Genomic DNA, 21,493 nt, shown 5'->3' on the forward strand with positions numbered 1-21,493 from the left:
TTGAGAATATAAGTTTTCTACTTCCTGAGCTGTGCTGGCACACTTCAGTGCATGAGCTTTTCATCTGACAGAAAGGTAATAATGAAAGACTGATAAACATAGATTATATTTTATTTCAATGGAAATCCCATTGTCAAAGGAGATAACTGTCAGAGATTACTTCAGGGTAATGTTTCACGACATAGTGGCTCTGGTGAAATCACTGTTTTAAGCAATTTCTGCACCTAGCACCCCCAGGCCATCAGTTCTGCCACACACTTCCTCATGCTAAAATGATTTTTGGGAAGGGTATGGTACAAATCAGACAACTAAACTGATCCAGGTTAGGGAAAAAAAAGAGAAAAAGGAGATCACAATACCCTTAACATCTAATCTAGTTACTGTTCTGTTCAATCAGAGCCCGATCACACTTTTGTACTGTACGTGTGTGAACACCGTAAAACATTACTGCCACAAAGTTCCTATTCCATGAAACTTCACAATGGTCAGGAACAGAGCTGAGAACAGTGCTGACCCAGAAGTCTCATGTTATAAGGAACCATATTTTGTAGAGACAATGGATCTAAATCATGCAATAAAATGAAATGAGGACAAAGGAGCAGAAGAATACAAGTGGAACAAGAGGACATGTATAGGGACCCCAGCCATCCCAGGATTAACCCTGAGGAATTTCTCAGAGCTCCAAACTGACTCAAACAAGGAGGTGACATTAATTAAAGACACTACAACTATTAACTAGCATCTTTAATAGTCTATATTCCAAAATTTTGTATTTTAAGACCTCAAAGAAAAGGTCAGTGTGCTAGAGGATTCAAGGAATGAGACAGAAATGGTATTGAGCACTCAGCCATTCGATTTTGTGATTTTTTCTGTAATTTAAAACAAAACTAAATGCAGGCCTTTTATGCATACTATAACTGCATCAGCCATCATTTACTTTTTGGAGGCATGAGGGTTGGCAATGATGATAGTTTAACTGTTAATAAAACTCCTTGTTACAAAGGAGAGGTATTTGAAATCTTCATAAAATACTTGTATTTATCTATCTACACTGGGATTTTACACTAACAGAAGCGGTATATATGCAAATTACTGTCCTGTCCATATTAAAGGCTAGTTGCTCTACCAGATTTAAGTAAGGTGACCTCAATATGTACTGATATGAAATCCATTACAGATAGGAAAATGAAGTCATGTAACTCATGGGAGAAAAATCTTTACATAAAAAGAAATTTTTCAGAGTTGACATATTTTGAAAAAAGGCAAAATAATGAAACAATGGGATGACTATCTAATGCATTTAAGCATGCTCAGTTTGAGAATCAATCCAGATAATCTCGTTTTCCTCTAATTAAAAGTAACTCTTTCCCTCTGGAAAAACAAAATAGGATAGTTCCACCATACAAATATGGACCAAAGGCCTGTCCTTTAGTCAAACTAGAAAAGAAAATCTACCATTTTCTGGCAAATAAAATACCAAATGAGCCATTTTACTTGATATGCTACAAAAAATTCACCTTGCCAAAGCTATTTCCTCCTTCACCAGGGCCGGGGTTTTTTTTCTTACACTTCAGTTCTCAGCCCAGATGAGCTTGTTGAATGATTTTGCAGAGCACCTCAGGGAAGGCAGGGGAAGAAATAACAGTCTGATGAGTCCATGTCTCAAAATTGTTTGTATCTTTAAAAAGTCTAGATAGTAGTTAACAATAAATTCTCTTCCTATCCCCCTGAAATTTAAGATTCACAGATTAGAGATGCTGTTGGACCATACTCCAAGGGGAAAAAAAGAGGGGGGGGGAATCCCTGCTTACAGACTTCTACATAGATAAAAAGGAAGACTATCAGGTTTTTTCGTATCCTGCGGAAGAAGCACATATCCCACAGTGACTGGTTTTCAGAGGAAATTACAGCACTACTGAAGAACTGAAAGAGAGAACATGGTCACTGGAGAACAAATTCAGACTTTGACCTGAACTGTAAACCATTTTTCTTCAGCTCTCCAGCATATTTGGCATAACCAGACTGCTTTGCTGAGGCCAAGATCTCTGTGGCATGCTCAAATGCTTTAGATAACTATGGTTGTTTCACAAACAGCTTACTAATGACCAACTAGTTGACTAAAAAATATGTCAAGAATCATTATAATGACTATATATACTGATATGTATTCATCAACTACCTTAGGAGAGATATAATACTACCATAAATATGGAGAAGTTTTAATACAAAACTTCTTAGATCACCAAAATTTAAATAAATAAATAAATAATAATCCAATCTCTTACAATAATGTCTTACGAGTTCCATTCCAGAGGGAAAAAATGAGTTTAAAGTGGTTTGTTCAGAGACTAAGGTAAAGCTCATTAGCAGAATTGCTCCTTAAGCCTTGTTTATCAAAACCCACATTTTCTATTCAGTACAATGTTATACAAATTGGACTGTACCACTTTTTGAATTATTTTATTATTATTGAAATTAAATAAACCAAATGAATAAGAAAGAATTACTTTGCAGAGTAACATTTTGGGCTGTTAGGCCAAAGATGAGCTGGAGTTTTACTGCCAAGCTGCATATAAAAAACCTGAAATATGCACCAAAACACTGAAATCCCAAACGCTCAGTGTGGTGGTTGTTAGTAACACATTGCTCTACTTAGGAGGCATAAAAAATGTGTGCTGAACAACAAGCTGTGTGTCAGAGCAATAGCTATTGAAAACAAAGTTCTAAAGGTGTTAGAGGAGCAACCAGCTTCTTCTCAGCATAATGTCAGCTCCTGTTAATAAGTATATTTGAAGAATGCCATACCTTAAAATAATTCTTCTCCTTTGGTCTCCAGTCATCACTAGTGATACAAAAATATTAATAATAATGGAAAGGAATGTTTTATTGAATCCTTTTTCTTTGAAGGAAATATGGCTTCTTTACCTAGTTTAGTACAAAGTATTAAAATTGGTTTTCCTCACTGCACTGTTAGTTAGTATTTTCACTGCCTGCTGAAGAAGACACTTCTTACTGACAGTGATTGCTACTAGGAAATTATTTTCTAAGAGCAGACAAGGGTAACAGCAGCAAGCTATCAAATTAGATGGAGACAGCTTCTAGTATTTACTTCTACCCAAGTGCACAGAACTAGAGTACACAATCTCTACAATGATGGGCATAAAAAAATGGATTTTTTTATTTTTAAAATTTTTTACGTCAGAGGACCAACTCTTCAGTAAGAGTAAATTTGGGTGCCTTTTTAACAATAACCAATTGATGTAAATGAAATGGAACAAAACTAACTCACATGATTCATTTCTTTCCCCTTACACTAACACTTAAAATTGTTCATATAGCAAATACTTTTGCTAGTTCATTAGTTATGGTAAAATAAAGAGGAAATTAATACTACAAACTATTTAACTTGGAAAACAAATTCAAAATTAGTATTTAAAAAATATTAAAAGCAGAGAGAATATTTTTTTTCAGTTCAGATTGAAAAACAAGTATTATGCTTCATAGAGAGATTAAATAATCTAAATTCAGTTTTAAGGATTCCTTCAATTTTATTTAGCAGATAGTATTAGCAAACTAAACAGTAAACTAACTACATAAAATGACATTAAAACTACAAATGAAAGAAAAATGCACTTGCCACCTTTTTAATGGCTGCTCAGATGAGCATACAGCTACCTCACGCACTGTTCAACTGAGAAGTTTCACAAACTGAACTTCATATCTTGGCATTCGTACATGAATAAAGCAGCAGTCCTTACCAATCCTATGCTAAACTGATGATAAGGGGGAGCGAAAGAGAAAAAGAAACAAAAATTTAAAAAGAAAGATGAAGTTCCAGGGAATACAACTGATCAAGGCTGAATGCCAAAGATGCCAAAGAAGTAAAGGAAGTTCTTTAAAGCACAAATGTAGCAGAACAAGGCAGGAGGATCTCACAACCCTGTTGAAAAAGGAAAAAAAAAAAGAGCAAAGTAGGACAGGGGAAAGGAGCTTTGTGGTCCAGAAGAGTATTTCATTATTATAATATCTTCTGAAAACATTAAGCAAAATTGAATGATTCACATTCGTAAGAACTCGGAGTAGGAAGAAGAGTAGAAATATAGGAGTACAATGGTTTTCTGTATTTGGAAAAAATTCTATATTATTCTCTGTCAACACCACGTCTTGGTCCTACTTCTGCCCACTGAGAACAATGGGGTAATGACTGTAAGAAGCAAGATGCAAAGAACAGGATGTTTAACTCAAAGTGGGATTGTAAAGGTAGATAATACTAACTTTAAAACACAGGTGTTTCACACAGGTGAACAATTTTGCAAAATCTGCAAAAAAATTTTTTTTATTTATTTATTTTAGTGTTTGTGTCAATCACCAGAATCATCTAAACAATTCAACTCTGACAGTAGAGCTTATTTGAACCAAGAAACTCAATACTCTCACCCAAACTTTGTCTTCATGTAATGAATAACAAGGATTTTCTTTTTCTCCTGCAGAACTGATTCAGGAAAGGACTAAAGCACATATGCAATTCCCAATGACTTGCTCAAGATGTGAACACAGACCATTTCACTAACACTAATACTTGATGGAAAAGGACAAACACCTGAGCAACATGCAGAACTGATTCTGAAGACAACAGCTGCCAGGCCAACTTTAGTCAGGGCTTACACAGGGCTTATCAGAGCAGGTGTAGACCCACAATAATGTAGTAATATGGCTTTTGGAAGCAGCCTAGTATCTGTTCTTGCTGTACAATCCATTTCAAAAACAGTAGCCACATACAAAAATTTAGCAAAACCTGAATGCATGGCTAAAGTTCAGCATCCACGTGGTGTAGTTGGTCAACTATTTCCAGGAAGGATCTTCAAAGCTTACTCACAAATGTCATGGCAAATACCAGGAGACCAAAATTTCATCAGTAAATATGACCAAGCAACTAATACTTCTGTGGCAGTCTAGCTGTCTAAGCCTCTCTCTGTTATTTTCTACTTCCTTAATCAGTGCCTGTAACAGGTACATTAAATATGTGATGACCTTTGATGTTCAAATATGGACTGCAAGTTATGAAACGGCCCAGAGGAAAAAGATTATGCTTTTTCAAGCTTACTTTTGGTACTACAGAGAAAACTATAGTTGATGAGGCATAATGAGCACAATTATTTTGTGTGTCATTATAATTTTATATTAAACAAGAGGTAATCATCACCACAGAATGACCCACAGTAATGGAAAACCACATGACAGCCACCACCCACTTTTAACTTTTTTTTATTTGTTTTTACATTTTGGGAGGCTTCTTTCACTATAAAAGAACACTCAGATAATGGGAATGGTTTTATATCAGTTGGGTTGCTCATTAAGTTGAAGGCAGCACAGAGAAGCACAGCCTTTCCCTCCCTAGGGTCAAAACATGCATACACCCATTTCAGGATCCATAAACTAAATCAAAGTCTTGCCTATTTCTCCCTCAAGTGCTGACAAGCTGTAAAAAGGTAATGCTTGGATCACTTTAAAGTTATTTGAAATACCAGTCATAACCAAAACAGCAGAACAAGACCAGAAAAATGCAGCTAAGGCATCCCAAGTCCTCATTACGAATCCACCAGCCAAGGGATGGCAGCTGTCTGCCACACACTGAGGCAACCAGGGAAGCTGGCACACACATGGTAGCTTGGAGGCAGTATTACCACTCTTGTCTCACTTGATTCTTCCACAGTGTATTTTGGGGGGGTTTTAAGAGCTAATCCTTGCCCTATGCTTTTGAGCATTTTTCCACACAGTCAATGATTGACAAAAACAGCCTGGAGGAACATAAATTGCAGAAAGGCTGTGGCTGCCTGAGGGGGTAGGGACTTTGTCACCTGAGGTAGGACACTGATCTGTCTGCAATGCCTGCAAGATGCCCCTGAAGGAACCAGAAGAAAATGCTGGTGAGGTGCTTATCGCCCATTTCTTCACTGATGATTGAAGATGGAGAAGCCACAGAACATGTTTGCCTGAAAGTCCCACAGCAGCAGACGAGATTATATTCTAACACGTACTACAACACAGAGGACCTGATTATAAACCATCACCCTGTAAGACAACTCCATTTCCAAAGCAGCTCAGCCACATTAGTACACAACTGCACCTATGCTAAAAGCTTGCCTTGCAAATGACCTTATTAGTACAGCACATCAGCTCAATATTGCTACACAGCATCCAGCCATGAGTGGTTTTCATCCTGCTAGCCCAGAATACAGATGGATGTGGAACAAAACACTCATCTCTGCTTTAGCAAAGCTGGTCTTCACAGATTTCTACTTCTTTATCAGTTCCCACGTGGGGAGTTTTTGAAGGGATCCCTTGCTGCTTTTTAGCCTAGGATAGAAGAAGTTCTTTCCAGGAGAAGAGAGGAAAAGCAGAATCATCAGGGAAAATGATCCTGCCACTCCAAAATTTTCAGAAGAAAATACTATTGAGGAGAAACAGCTACAAATCGATGAAAAGAGAGAAATGAGGAGTGACAACCTCTTCTTAGTAGCCTAAAAATAAGGAAAACACTTCTCTACTGTTTGACTGAGCAGGCCATTGTCTCACTCTCTGAATAGCCTATTTATCACTAGCATTCATAAAACTAGAAAAAAGAGGCAAACAAAAATAAATTGTTTTTCCTATGTCAACCTCATTTAATTACCGAAGAGTCATTTGAATTGTTGATCTCCTAATGCTTTGGCAGGATTGGCAGCCAGACTAGTCCCGTCAGACTTGCCTGATTGTATGAGAAACAGAAAATAAAATTAGCATAGTCAAAGCCAGGGATAATCTTAGAAGTATTCACAATAATGAATAGTTTGGTGACAGGTCGCTTTAGCTGGGACTTTCTTATACCCAGCTTTGTTACAATGTGTGTGGGCTAGTAAATATTCAGCAGAAGTTTAACGAAGTATTTTAAGGAGATTTAAAGTCAGCTCAGTCATGTCTATATCATCACACTGACATGCTGTCTTTGCTTTTGCATATCTTACAAGACACTTAATGTCAGCTTATATGGTAAGAAACCAGATGATCATATATACATGAGTCTGTGCATACTGAGATTTGTATGATGAAAATAGCTCATTTTGTCTCCTGGGAGCGTAATAGCCAGTAGTCTAATTTCCAGACAATGCTGCAGTCAATCCTACTATTGGACAAAAACTGGCTTTTTTTTTTTTTTAATCACAAAATTTGGCTCTATACAAGCAGACAACTATTAATATCTGGGGATCTCCACCAAGAGCAAAAACGGAACATACATTAACTAATTAAGTGCATACACATTCTTTTCTTTCCAAGGAATGTCAATGTTTTTTAATGCAAGCTTTATATTGTTACTAAACTGGTAAGTCTCAGAGCCTTGTATAACTGCTCTGGCCTGCTGTCTCACTTTTCATTTGCTTCATTTCTTTCTCTCCTCTGTTGGTTTTAGAAAAAAGTAAAATAAAGGGGATGTGCTTGTTCACAATTAACAAAAGTCACTTACTGCAGCAACAAATGTAATAATTTTCCTAGGGTGAGAAAGGATACGAAGAAATGTTACAAAATCAGATTGACAAACTACTATAATGCTGGTTTGCAAGGCATATTATCTGCCAAATCTGATATTTTCACTCCCTATCAGCTCACAGTAAAGACCTGCATTTGCTTCTTACCATCACACCTAATGTGGTCACACAAAGATCAAAAGACAAAGGCATGCACCTGCTTCCAAAGATGTACCTAAATTAACTCTAGCATGCTGGAATATCAGAACTATGCTCGATTCTGCGGATAGCAGATGTCCTGAGCGTCGTTCTGCACTAATTGCCCATGAACTGGCTCGTCTCAACATCGACATTGCTGCTCTCAGCGAAGTTCGCCTTCACGAGGAAGGCAGCCTCAGAGAACATGGTGCCGGTTACACACCCTTTTGGTCAGGTAAACCCAGAACCGAAAGGCATCTCTCGGGAGTTGGCTTCATGATCAAAAACTCCATTGTTCCTAAACTCGAAAATCTGCCGACAGGTCACTGTGACCGCATTATTTCCCTACGCCTTCCACTAAACAACAAGCAATACGTTGTCCTCTTTAGTATATGTGCCCCAACTCTCCAAGCTGACCCTGCAGAAAAAGATAAATTTTACACTGACCTGTGCCGCCTTACCCAAAAGGTGCCTGCAGATAATAAGATCATTATCCTTGGTGATTTCAACGCCAGAGTAGGTAAGAATTTTGAAGCCTGAAAAGGAATATTAGGCAAGCACGGTGTTGGAAACTGCAATGATAATGGTCGACTTCTGCTAGAATTCTGTGCGGAGCAACAGCTCACCATCACTAACACTATCAACAGAAAAATAGTCTGAAGACAACCTGGATGCACCCCAGATATAAGCATTGGCACCTCATCGATTATGTCTTGCTGCGACAGAGAGATGCCCGCGATGTCCTCCATACCTGCGTGATGCCCAGCGCAGAATGCCAAACAGACCATCGGCTTGTGCGCTGTAAACTCAACTCCAATCTTAAATTCAAACCTAAAAGGGGCAATATCCCAAGGAGAAGACTCCAAGTTAACAATCTCCAATCAGCCACAGTGAGAGACAGATTCCAGGCAAACCTTCAAACTAGGCTCGAAAACCATTCCACAGATTCTGCAGATTCCTCTCCTGAAACAATCTGGTACCATATTAAAAACAGCATCCTGCAATCCGCTGAAGAATCCTTAGGGTTCTCCTTCAAGAAGAACAAGGATTGGTTTGATGAAAACAATCAAGAGATCCAGGAATTGTTGAGGAAGAAGAGAGCTGCTCACCAAGCACACCTTGCACTGCCTTCCTGTCACGCAAGAAAAACAGCCTTTCATCTTGCATGCAGCAAGCTCCAACAGAAACTCCGTGACATTCAGAACAAGTGGCGGATTGATCTAGCTGAAAAAATCCAATTATGTGCAGATACAGGTGATCACAAAGGTTTCTATGAGGCCCTGAAAACAGCATAGTTGGGCAGGACACGTCTCAAGGATGAAGGACCACCGCCTCCTTAAGATCTTGATTTATGGTGAACTTGCCACCAGCTGCTGCAAGAGAGGAGACCCAAAGAGAAGATACAAGGACTCCCTGAAACAACATCTCAGCCTTGGCCATATTGATCAACATAACTGGTCTACTTTGGCCTCCAATCGGGAGACCTGGAGACACACTATCTTCAACGCTGCTGATGCTTTTGAGAAAGCACACAGGATCACTCTTGAGGAAAAAAGACAACACAGAAGGAATCGTGCCTTGCAGAATATACCACCTAAGGAGTCTTTCTGCTGTGCCTTTTGCAACAGGACATGTCTATCTCGTATTGGCCTTTTTAGCCACCAGCACACTTGTAACAAACGTGGGTAGAGCCCTTCCCAAATCTTCGTTCACGAAGCCTAGCCACGATGATGATTATGATATAATTGTCCAACCAAGAAGCACAACTCTGTCAGCAGATGACTTTGCATCATATAATGGGTTACTGAGCAGAGGACTGAAAAAACTCAAGTGTTCAAGCACTGTCAAATTTTTCTTTCACAGACAGGCAAAGCAGTCAACTGATCCCTTCTCACTTCTGACAGTTTGGGAATAAGGAAGGTTTAGTCAATATCTACACTGCACTCACAGGTGGTATTTTGACCATTCTCATATTAACTTGCATGTGTGCCAAGAGCAGTACAGCCAGGCAGCGTGGAGTTCAGGTTCCCAGCTGGATCTGCCATATATGCTGAAACCACAGAGCTACAGCTAAACGTTGCTACTGATCCCTAAACTAGCAGGTTTACTGCCTGTTTGGATGTGTTACATTAGCTGTGGTCACTTTTCATTACCGCGTAGATACAACCTTTGAGAGACGTAGCTGGACAATGTTACGAATAGCTGACATTTATACATTAACAGGAAGTTATTTGACAATAACTCTTTACAGTACTTGTATGCAGGGGGAACTACAGTCATTTCCTAGGCTGAATTATATGCCCTCATTTCCTCATTTTTATTATGTAGTATTGACATTATTTGCATCAGATGAAATAAAGAAACAGCACTTCCCTGATGCTGTCCTTTACTATTTTTTATATTTTCTAGTCAAAGAAAACAGAACATTTGGTGAACATATGAAAAATCTTCATTAGCATGATAGATACCAGATTCCAAATGGAAAACTACCAGGGTGGGGTCTGTAATACTAATAATGCATCTTTAATTTCAAAATACAGAACTAATATTAGTGAAAAAGAAAGTATCCTCTTACCTTAGGGTCTCATTTTCTCCATGTTAATGTCAAACCTGTAACACCTAATCAAAATATATTCCTGCTTTTCTTCATTTTTTACTAATGCACATACCACTGGAACTTGAAAGGACATCCCCCAAGTATACTCTTTAGATGTAGCTGATAAAATCAGTCAATTCAAATGCAGAGACAGATTGGAATAAGTAAAGCATTCACCATAAAGAGCAAAAATTACCTTTCGCAGGGTTTACTTTTATCCCTGATCTATACAGCATCTCCTCATTCTGCCAGTCCCCATTCCTGACAACAGTCTTGAGTCCATAGAAAATAATTAATGCAGCAGTGGAACAAAAAACCAAGTTCTTCAAAAAGCGCTTTTGGGCTTTGACATAAAGGGCCCTGACACCTACTGTAACCAGCAGGCAGAAGCCCATACTAGGAACATACAGCACACGCTCTGCTATTACAAAGCCAACATAGAAAAATAGGTTTGTGGCAGGAACAAAGGGCACTATTAACAAAGAGAGAGACAGAACGACAATGTTCTCAGTTGAAGGAAGCTGCAGTTTCTTAATTTCATGCTTTTTTATGCCATTCTCTTCTTTTGATGCAAAGCTTGACTTCACCTCCAGTGTCTTGTACTCCATTTCTGAGTGGCAGCTATGCCCATTAGCATTTTGCTTGCCATTCATTACAGTTCTCCCATTGCATTCTCTCTCATTGCTAGAGCCCTTCAGGCTGAAGTAGGCAAGGAGGAGGAGACCAGCATAGAAGGCCACAGTGTGTAGATTCCTCCAGTCACTGACTGCTTTTAGAAGAGGCACAGCATCCATAGACCAGTCAAAGCTGAGGGTATCTGGGCACAGCAACAGCCAGAGGTTCTTGGTTGGCAAGTAAAAGAAGGTCAGCGTACGTGTGAGAAAACTGTCTGAGTCAGCTGCTGGATTGTCAGAGTTGGAAAAACTTGGGGGTTTGTTTCCCATCCAGTATAAGCGAACACCCAGCAGTGCAGTGCCCCAGGAAGTCAATAAACCAATGCTGAAGAACAGGGTCAAATTCTTTCTCTGAAAAAAAAAAAATTAGCATAAATCAACACCATGTATTTAGTTGTGTAAATTATATACAAAATGAACCAGGAAATCATCTGATACAACCTTTTTCAGTAATAGAAACAAGTACAATAGATCTCAGTCTCTGATATTTGGATCACAAAATGCTGGGGTATGTTGTTGACCACAGACTAAAAGAACTGGCTCTTTCATTTAAGCTGTATCAAGCCTGTACCAGAGTCAAGCCTTCAGACATTTGAGGGCTGTCAGTCCTTGCTTATGATTTAGTTGTATAACCCTTTGAAAACTCTTTATTTTAGAGGAATTTATTAAATCTTACAATAGTTCCTACATAACCTCCAAAATGCTTTGCCTTAACTAGATTTAAAGTCTAAATAATGTTCCAGTTCCATTTTCCCTAACGAAAGTCTCTCCTAAGGTATTTCACCAGACAACTGATTAAATTTTCCAAGAAGGTAAGAGAGGAAAACAAATGAGGACTCCATGTTTAGGTCTCCTACCTCCTACCTATTAACTACAGTGATCGTTTGGAGCCTTCAGATCTACCTACTACTGAAAGTCCCACTTTTCTCCTTTGTGGGTGGCCTCAACCCTTGATATCACAAAATACAGATGATTGTGCTGTTTCATTTTAGGTCAGTTATTAATAGTTTTCTACCATCAGTTTACTGATGGTCTATTAACAAGATGATAAGTCTAGTCATGATCATTTATAAATAATCATGAAGAAATTTATTCCTTTTCCCATTCTACAGAGTTTCTCCTCATGAAGTTTAAAATATTAAATGGCAGATTAATTCATTCTGTTTTGATGCAATATGGAAGAATTTAATGGAGGCAGTAGTAGGGAACAAACAAATTTATGAGAACATTTAGGCACTTGTATCAGAAACATCTAAAAAATGCTGGCACTTTTTATACATGAAGTAAAGCCTGGGTTCACAGATTTAATTTGTCATATTAATTCCAGTTTGATATATTAGCTTTTGTATATCTCTGTATCTTGAAAAATCCACATGTTTTTGGTAATATATCAACCAAAACCCACATCTACACTTGATGATAACTACATTCCCTGGAAAGCCTATTAGAACTTTAATTTGTAAGCTGGATAATACTTTGCAACTCATCTCACATACGGTTTCATCCATGCCTGCCAAAACTGCTTAAATGCTTTTAATGTTATAAAGCTGGGTAAACTGGTTATCACTGAAACTACCAACTAAGTTTATCTTTGCAATAAAAAGATTATTCAGATTTCATGGATTTGCATGTATGCCCTTAGTAAAACCTTATGTCCCTGGTTCAACTTGTCCTTTCGTTCCTGTCATATTTTGCTACATGAAATTTTTTCTGCCCACCCTTCTGGCTCAATTATTTTCAAACTCATTTCCTTCAAACATGCAACTCTCAAATGTTAAATGTGACATTTTTTTTCCTTTTATAAATTCTTATGGAGTCTCTGCCCAGGTAGAAGAGACTGCTTGGACAGAAAGAACCTAGGAAGAGAAAGATGATTTTTCTTTGCTTGTTTGAATTAGAAATTCAGAGTAAGTCTTTGCTGGAAGGCTATACACCACTCAAAAACTTAAGATAGCTCAAATACTAAGGAAATAAAATTTGATTAACAGATGATCATAGTCTGATTAGACTGCTTTCTTATTTTGTTAATACTTACTTATCAACTGGAAGAAAATCTCACTTTCCTTAAGTCCTAACCATTGCAATTTTGAATTAAATGCCAAGAAAGTTCACATTACATTACAAAGTTCTCTGACAAAACCATGCTAGGGCAGATATGCCATTCCTCAGGGATAATAGTGAAACCTTCTAAAAACTTTCAGGTCTTCCTATAGGTCATAAAATAGTAACAATTAAAAGTTTACCTCTCACATTTATCCCTGGAAATGCTAACAATCTGTACCTCTGAGCTAATCCATCTTCATTGCTGAAGTAAGTATTTGCAGCCTGCCTTTTAAGCTTACATTTAAGATCTCTAAGATCTGTATCCTCACATCCATGTTGGTTCTACAAAGAACACAAATTATCCATATACAGTATTGTGTTTCATACTTTAACTAAACTTTTTTACTATTTTTAAGCATTTTACATAATTGTCAAATGAAATATCTAAGCATTCACTCATGGAGCTCAGAGATATCTGAGTAGGTGGTTTTCCACACCAGCATATCAATTTATCATGCAGTAAAGCACTACTCAACTGGAGAAGGAGCTCTGATGGATTCTTTAGCTTAGTTAACTGACTACAGGAATGAAGTGCAAATATCCTGTTGTTGCCTCAGCCACAAATGGTTTGCATCCTTCCCCAGAAACTATTTCAGACATGGATCTTTTCAAAAGCCAGCAGCTTTACAACTTTTTAAAATTAGCTACATGTTAACTTCGGTTAGAAATAACCAGTGTAACACTGACATGCCATTGTGAATTTTCAGATTTCAGAGGAGACTCAGTCTAGAACCAAGATTAAAACAGTCCCTAACACTTAAAACTTCTGTCACAACAATTTAAAGTAGGATGCCTCTTTTTCTTTCCTTTTTTTTTTTTTCTTTTTTTTTATTTTTAAATCCCACAGCACTGGCCTAGAAGGCAAAAACAAACTCATTTCCCTTTTTTTCTCTCTCAACATTCATGACTTTTGTACAGCTTTTAGCCCTCTGTGCTAATATAGTCAGAGAGAATGAGAAAGGTTCAGCATATATTTTGGCTTTACTTTTTCCCAGGCTTTGGATGAAAATCATTGAAGTAATTTCAAAAAAAAAAAATCATTCCAGTAATTTATTGAAATTAAATAATATAGCCAGTTCCCCAGCAGACTTTTGGCTGCAAAGAAAGTGCTTTTAAAATGAACTCTGCTCAGACCAGCACTTTCACTAGTAACTCTTCTCTAAGCCCCCTGACAGCCTGTGCTCCTCTGACCTGACTGTGTACATTTAGTGCAGTCCAGCAGCAGAAGAGATCCTCTGTAATGCTTGGCAGAAAGGATTTGGATTACTATACTCATGAGTCCTAATCCAGCCCATCTGCCATATGTTTTGACACCCCCATAAATCCTCTAACCTTTCTTAAGTAGTCATTTTCATCTGGGGGAAAAAATGAGCACCGATTTAGATCAGATTTAACATCTCTCCTGCCTGCTAATAGGCAAGTACCACCACTACCATTTTAGTCTTTGTGACTGTAGAAACCTTTTTCATTACCCTATCAAAATCCATCTGCATGACCCACCCACATTGCACATTTCCCTTACATTAAATCCTAATTCCTCACTTCATTATATGGTTCTTCAATAAGGCACTGGAGCAGATTTCTTCATTGGGCAGCCCCTGCCAAAGCTCAGTCATCACCTAAGTGGTATCCAAAGCATTTCCAAAGGACACTGCTCTTTTAACCTCACCCTGTCCACTTCACAAAGCAGCATTAATACAGCACATTGTTAAGACAGTCCAGATATCAAAATCATCATACACAAAATGTTATTTTAAGAACTCGGGAAATGCAGAAATGAAAGCAGATAAATCACCAGGCACTACTCACAGGAGTTTCTTTTCCAGTTTAGAGTTCCTTAAAATATATTGGCTTGAAAACTGGGACTTCCCATAGTAGTAAAATGCTGCCAGATCACAAGACTAACAGTATTTTGTTTCCATAGTAGGTAGAGGCTCCTGGATCACAGCTCAGCCAAACTGGAGCAGAACTAGAACTCAAAACATACCCCCACCAGGAATGAAGCTATTTGCCACAACCCTGCCAGGCCACAGCACTGAAATGGAAGTGGCACCTTCTTCCCCTCCTTCTGCACTACTGTGGTGTCTGCAGAGCTGTTCACATGTTCTCACTCTGCTGTTCTCCAGCTGCAATTTCATCTGTGCGATAACTTTTTTCCTTCTTAAATATGTTATCACAGACGTGTTACTATCATTTCTAATTGGCTCAGCCTTGGCCAGTGGTGGGTCCATCCTGGAGTTGGCTGGCAATGGCTCTACCAGAAGCTTCTGGCATCTTCTCACAGAAGCCAAAACCTGTCCACACGAACCTAACACAGTAGTACAAGAGCAGAAGGACTATAGCAGCTTGATAAATCTGTTTGCATGATCAGTGCGAGGAAAAGGCTTTCTCTAAGTCCACACAGTCAAATGCTGTGTGACAATGGCAATGCTATGGATATCTTCCCAGGTACAATCCGTGTATCTGCAGCAGCAAGAACATATTAGAAACCCCTTGGGACCAAAACACATTCCTGAACTGCCAGACTGCTCAGGAATGTTGTCCAGTGCTACTGTCACCCCTGCACAGGTAGACAGGTGGTCCAACAGTCATACCTGTATTTCATTTAACAAGTATTATTTCATTCAAGGGGTTTTGCAGTGAAGGAAGGGTGCTGCACTTTCCACACTAGACACACTGAGAGCTCACTGAACATGTAAGTATGGTGTAAGGCAGAAATGGAATTCAGAATTATTTTGAAATAACAGAGAAATGTTCAGAAAAATAAATCCATATAAAAGACGGGCAACACTGGCTGCTTAAAGCTACACAAGTATGGCAAGTGGAACAAGGAGTTGGCTCATCTTCAGAGAAGCATCAGAGATTATCACAGATCACAAGCAACATTTTTAAACCATTGCTAGTAAGGCAAACACTGTACTGAGAATACAGATGAAAGCACACCCTCCAAGATACATGAAGTAATCCTTCCACTCTTCTCAATACTAATAAACCCTAAAAGAGTCTGGTTCCAACACAGATCTTTTAGAAATAAAAGAAGGAACTGGATAGAGCAACATGACAGAGTAATTCATATAAGTTCAAAGGGAACCAAAAGAAGATTCCAGCTGTGTAAAATGGAACCAGTTTGACTCAGCCACATGGACTAAAAGGAAGCAGGACAGTCTCATAGCTGAGTGGCACAGCTGAGGTGGGCAGCACAGCTCAGCACTACACCTGAGCAAATTGATCGGTAGGCCTGCAAAGTCTCAAGGAGAAAGGAAGGTTTGCCCCAGTCCCACTGTGAAAGCAAGGGCTGTACCTGCTGTATAGCTGTTCTGTCCTCTCCAGTAACAAAAGAACCATGAAAATGAGTACCCCTAGCAGAAGCTTAACATATCATTTGTATCTCCTACACCACATTAAGTAAATCTGACCTGACAATGCTTTGGAACTACTCATCCTGTATGAAGTGTTGGCAATTTACTAAAGCCCTGCTTATTTGAACGGATGGATACGCAGTTTTTCTTCTTAACAAAGTTTGTTCTGCTCTTCTATGCAATGTACAGCCATGCTTAAGAAAAAAAGAGAAAACTATAAAGTGACTCTTAAAGAGTACAGACTGGAATCCTACCTACCACCAAAAATCATTATGGCACGTTTCACGTTTCTTACACTAAAAAGAGAGCAATAAAGGAAAATTAAAGCCTATGAGCTGGTTTAATATGCAGTGTGAGAAAAACAAACACTGTAAGAATGTAAACAGACACATTTAACTGACTAATGCAAAAAGAAATGGATTTTATGAGCAAAAATGTCATTTAATCCCAATTTAAGCCTCTGGCAATGACTAACCAACTTTATCAACCCTGTAGAACGAAGTCATCAATTTCTGTACGTGGGATAAATAGCAAGTTGGCTCTATGTTTGACAGAACAACCTCTGTAGATTTAATGGAAATCTATGAGCTGGATGCCCATCAAGCTACAAGTCAGTTGCTACAGTGGGTAACAGGATTCTGGAGTGGATCGTGAATAACAAGCATCATCTTACATGTGGGGTTTTTGGGTTTTCTCTTTGCCAACTGAAAAAATTGAGGTGTTTTGTTTGTTTTGTTTATACTTTTAAAGTATGGCAAAAGAAGAAGCAGCAAAGTTATCTTGAAACTATACTTATAACAAAGAAAATATATTACAAATTTGAACATTTAATTCTAATTCTTCTAGCAAAGGTTAAAAAACCTCTAACATTTCAAAAAGAAACACAAATAGTATTGAAAGTCCACATGAAACAGAGAGCCTGCTTATCAACTCAGAAGGCATTTTATACTATCAAGAAAGATTCATTTAAGATCATACAAGTAGTCACTTATTTAATTCAAAAAAAGAATATTTAAAGCTGATTTTTATGCAGATATTTTATTTACAGATCTAGCAGTTCAGTAATACAAGAAAAAGTTAAGTAACTCAGAACCTATCTGTGTGACAAAAACTGAATATTGGTTATGCTGTAACTAAAAAATTATTTAAAAGATCCCACCTCCCTCATCTCCCTTCTACATCCACAAAACATATTTATTTATGAGTAGGTACAATAGGATGGCCAAAAGACACTCACAAATAGCATAACTATTATGTTTGAAGTCAGTACCCTTTAGAAGTAGGAATACATTTTACAGTATCAGCTGCTTACTGATGATTTCTTTCAGATGCAGTCCTTATTATAAATAATAGCCTAAAGGACATCTCCTGTGGTCTGGATGCAATCTCTGTTTAATTACTACTTATTCTATGCTACACTAGCATCACATTTCAGGCAATGGGAACTACAAAGAACTGGAGAGGTTAAAAGCAACACAGCAATGGCTAACAGTCTCAAAGCCTTCAGAAAAGTGACTTAGAGTGAGAACTCCATACCTTCAAGATTCAAAGTCTGACCAAGAGCAGATGAAAGGTAATTCACAAAGAATGCTAACAAACAATAGGTCAAGCTTTTCACCACTAGTGAAAAGCTTGGTTTTCAAGTGTATTGACAGGAACTCCTTTCAAATTCCTAGTCAAAACAGTCTGAAGCACACCTATATGCTCTTTTCTCACCTAACCTAGGCTTGCCTCCCATGTAGCTAACCAGGTAGCTATGAAGCACTGGCAATAAAATTCTGGAGATATATGCTTGAAAGTTTGAAAAATAACACATTGGAGTAGAAAGAAAAAAAAAACCACCTTATAAAAGAAATTACATGAACAACCTTTGTAAGACCTGACTAGTAAGTAGTGCAATCTTGAGAAGTAAGACTGGGAAAATTACCATTTTAATAACAGTTTCATTTGTTCCTCTTTTTCATTAGATCACTAGCCTTTTAATAGAATTGGTTATGGTCAAAGACTAATTTGAAGAAGAGAGAGCTTGCTGTGTCCTATGTTAATTACCAGGGACGGTTTTTTTATTCATTCCCTACTGAATGCACTAAACAGAAATGGGAATGAATACCTATTAGAAAATGAATAGAGAGAACAAATTAAACTTTTTGCAGAAAACAGCCCTGGTTAACTACTTAAGTAATCACTACCCAATAATGGCAAAGATATCATAGGAGTAGAAATGCACAAATATAAGAATATTTAGCTAATAATTAAAATTTTAAACACTTCAACAAAAAACTTTCTCAAAAGTATGTTGGATAAAAATAACAGAATACATTGAATAGGATGTCCTCTACTTTGTTTCCCTACACATGAAATATGTAAAAAAAATATAAAAAATATCACTGTTATTTTTTACTACCCTTAGTCTAGATGTCTTTTTAAGAGATATTTAAAAGGATATTTAAGGACAGCCTTTTAAAAATACGAACTGCATTACTAGGGTCTGAATCAGAGACAGACTTAAAGGTAAAGCAATTGCTGACCTCAGTAATGCCAAATCAAATCCTTAATAATCCAAATAAAGAGAGATTAAAAATAGTGAAGCAGAATATACATTAAGTATAAGGTTACTTCATGACATGGAATATCATTGCTCTTCATTAAGCTAATGTGAAGAAATGAGGCAGTTACCAACCTCCTCTGAACCAATACCAAGATACTTCTCAACCAAACTATTAGGGGGTAGAGTACTTAAAAGAGCTCAGTTACTGGTACTGTAAGGGGTATGCTGAAACCCCTTAACCAGTTACATTAAACTTACTTGAAAGCCTGCACAGTTATCTTGTTTAGTTTAAAACAAAATCTTTAATATTTCCTGTGAAGTAATGATCTGTGGTCAAACTAGTTTAACACTCCAGTTTCTCTGGAAAATTACATACTCTTTTAGAAGAACTGAAGAAATTTATTTTTTGTTAAATACATTCAGTACCGTTATCAAAACATTTGTTTTAAATAAGTTTGTCAGCTTTTCAGACACAATAAAGAGGAAGAAAAAAAATGGTGCAAATAGAAATTACATTGCCTGCACATACTCATTCATATTCACACAGACACACGCAGCTATCCCTGGTAATTCCTTGTTTATAGGTCCAATGCATTGCAAACATGTTTTGGACATGAAGGAAGTAAATGCAACAGTCTTTCCTTAGCACCTCTCCAGTGCAAGCAGCCAGCCATCATTAAATTCATTCCAGTCTCATTAATGAGTGAAATTTGGAAATGTAGCATTTTGAAGCCATAAAGAGATGATTTATAATGAGAATTTACTCAGTAGGAAGGCTGAAGTACAGCAGTTCTCTCTATGAGTTATCATAGCAGAGAGCTATTTAATGAGTGTGGAATTTCTTCAAGAATTCAAAAAAGGCAAGATTTGGAATAAGTTGTGTTACATTATGCAAACACCCACATTACTGAACATTTCTGCCACAGTAAAACCACCAAAATAAAAATCCTCAAAGTTGTTCCTATCTTGAGTTTTTGTCTTGTTTTTAATAAGTACTTTCAAATCTACAACATGGATTTGCAGTGATTAGCAGATAGACACAATTCAGTATAAAACCAGTTAGCAAGGTTTAATGAACTAAACTAGGCTGCCTAAGGTCAGACACTCCATAGTGCAAACAAGAAAAAATTGTGCTCTGAAACAAGACACCGTTTGGCAAAAACACAATAAAAGAGCAGAGAGGAAACATTCGTCGACAAACCCTGGATGGGCCTGTGGCAGTCACCTGCCTCCCTGCAGCATCTCCCCTTCAGAGGAGCACGAAGTGGGCTGATGACTCAAATTCAGTTACACACAAACCAGAACCTTCCCCTTAATCCACTTTCAGATCAAAGCTAAATCCAGCCTCCAATAATTATTTAAAAATAAGTAATTTTTAAGCAAACTATATGCCATAATCTTCATACATGAGATGGGGATATAAGGGCTTGGCATGCTAGAAATTATTAACTTTGGCTTTCAGATTACAGTATTGAGTTTGCTAAGGAAGGACACCAGTGAGAAGGTAGGGAGAAGACAGTGGAGCACAGTATGCCAGAATTCTAAAAATCAAAAATGTAGGCATAATTGCCTCAAATTGCTTTTATTTTCTAGATTTAGACTGTGGCTTCTTGACAATATGAGAATTTAGACAGTAATTCTACTTTAGGAACTTTTTATTTTTTTCTGTTGATTTCAGAGTCATCAGTTCCTTGTGCAGAGTGACATTGTGTCAGCCCAATGAGAGAACAGCATAGAGGACTGGAAAGCTGAAGAAAGCGGTGTGACTTAAGCCATGACTGCTACCAAAGATGCCTATCAAACCATGACTTCCAAGAATATCAGACAGCTTCAGTTTTGCCATGCATTGCAACAAAACACACACATCCCTGCTTCTTCAGCAAACTGAGACTTATAATGGAAATACTTGTATGAGAACTACTATACTTCAAGAAGTAACATTTCATTTTTCTAAGTCTTGAAAAAAACCAAGTTCCACTAAACATAAGATACACAGTCTACATTAAAACAAGAAGTTCTTGAACTATCATGCACAAAGAAGCATTACATGGCCACAAAATTTCCTCCCACCCTGCAGTCTTAAAAGTATCCATTCTACACAAGCTGCTTGTTTTCAGGGTTGGTTTATACGTCACTATGCTAGTAAAGTCATGCTAGTAAAGGTCGAAATTCCTGAGTCTTTCAGAAAGCTCTGTGACATATTTTCTTGTCCCTTGGAAGTATGCACAACTTCAGCTTCATGATAATCCTCAGATAGTAAGATGAACTTCACTGCTCATGTTTGTCCACACTTCAAACCATCTGCCCAACCCACAGAACCATCATCAGCTTATCATTCTCCTGTCAAAAGCACCTTAAGACTTCCTATGAAACCTTCTTCACCTATCTCTCATAGATGGTATAGCTATCCTCAAATCACCCCAAAAAGTGGAGATTCTTCAAAGTTTTGCTGCAAGTACTATGACAAAATGCACCTGACAAATGATAAGAGATCAGGATAATTCTTCTGTCAC

General features: G+C 37.7%; 1 protein-coding gene across 4 annotated transcripts in view; it reads right to left on the minus strand.

Annotated features, from left to right (window-relative positions):
• TMTC2 (transmembrane O-mannosyltransferase targeting cadherins 2) overlaps nucleotides 1-21,493 on the minus strand; it is a 244,057-nt gene that overhangs the window by 90,027 nt on the left and 132,537 nt on the right. For all 4 annotated transcript variants that reach the window (XM_051770040.1, XM_051770037.1, XM_051770039.1 and 1 more), the window contains one exon: nucleotides 10,493-11,321. In XM_051770040.1, coding sequence (XP_051626000.1) covers nucleotides 10,493-11,240 — 748 coding nt within the window. In that variant the 5' untranslated portion in view covers nucleotides 11,241-11,321. The remainder of the gene's footprint in view (nucleotides 1-10,492; nucleotides 11,322-21,493) is intronic.

This window comes from Manacus candei, unplaced genomic scaffold (assembly GCF_025592945.1).
Source record: "Manacus candei isolate 608988 ecotype Guabito, Panama unplaced genomic scaffold, ASM2559294v1 h1tg000114l, whole genome shotgun sequence".
Taxonomy (NCBI): domain Eukaryota; kingdom Metazoa; phylum Chordata; class Aves; order Passeriformes; family Pipridae; genus Manacus; species Manacus candei.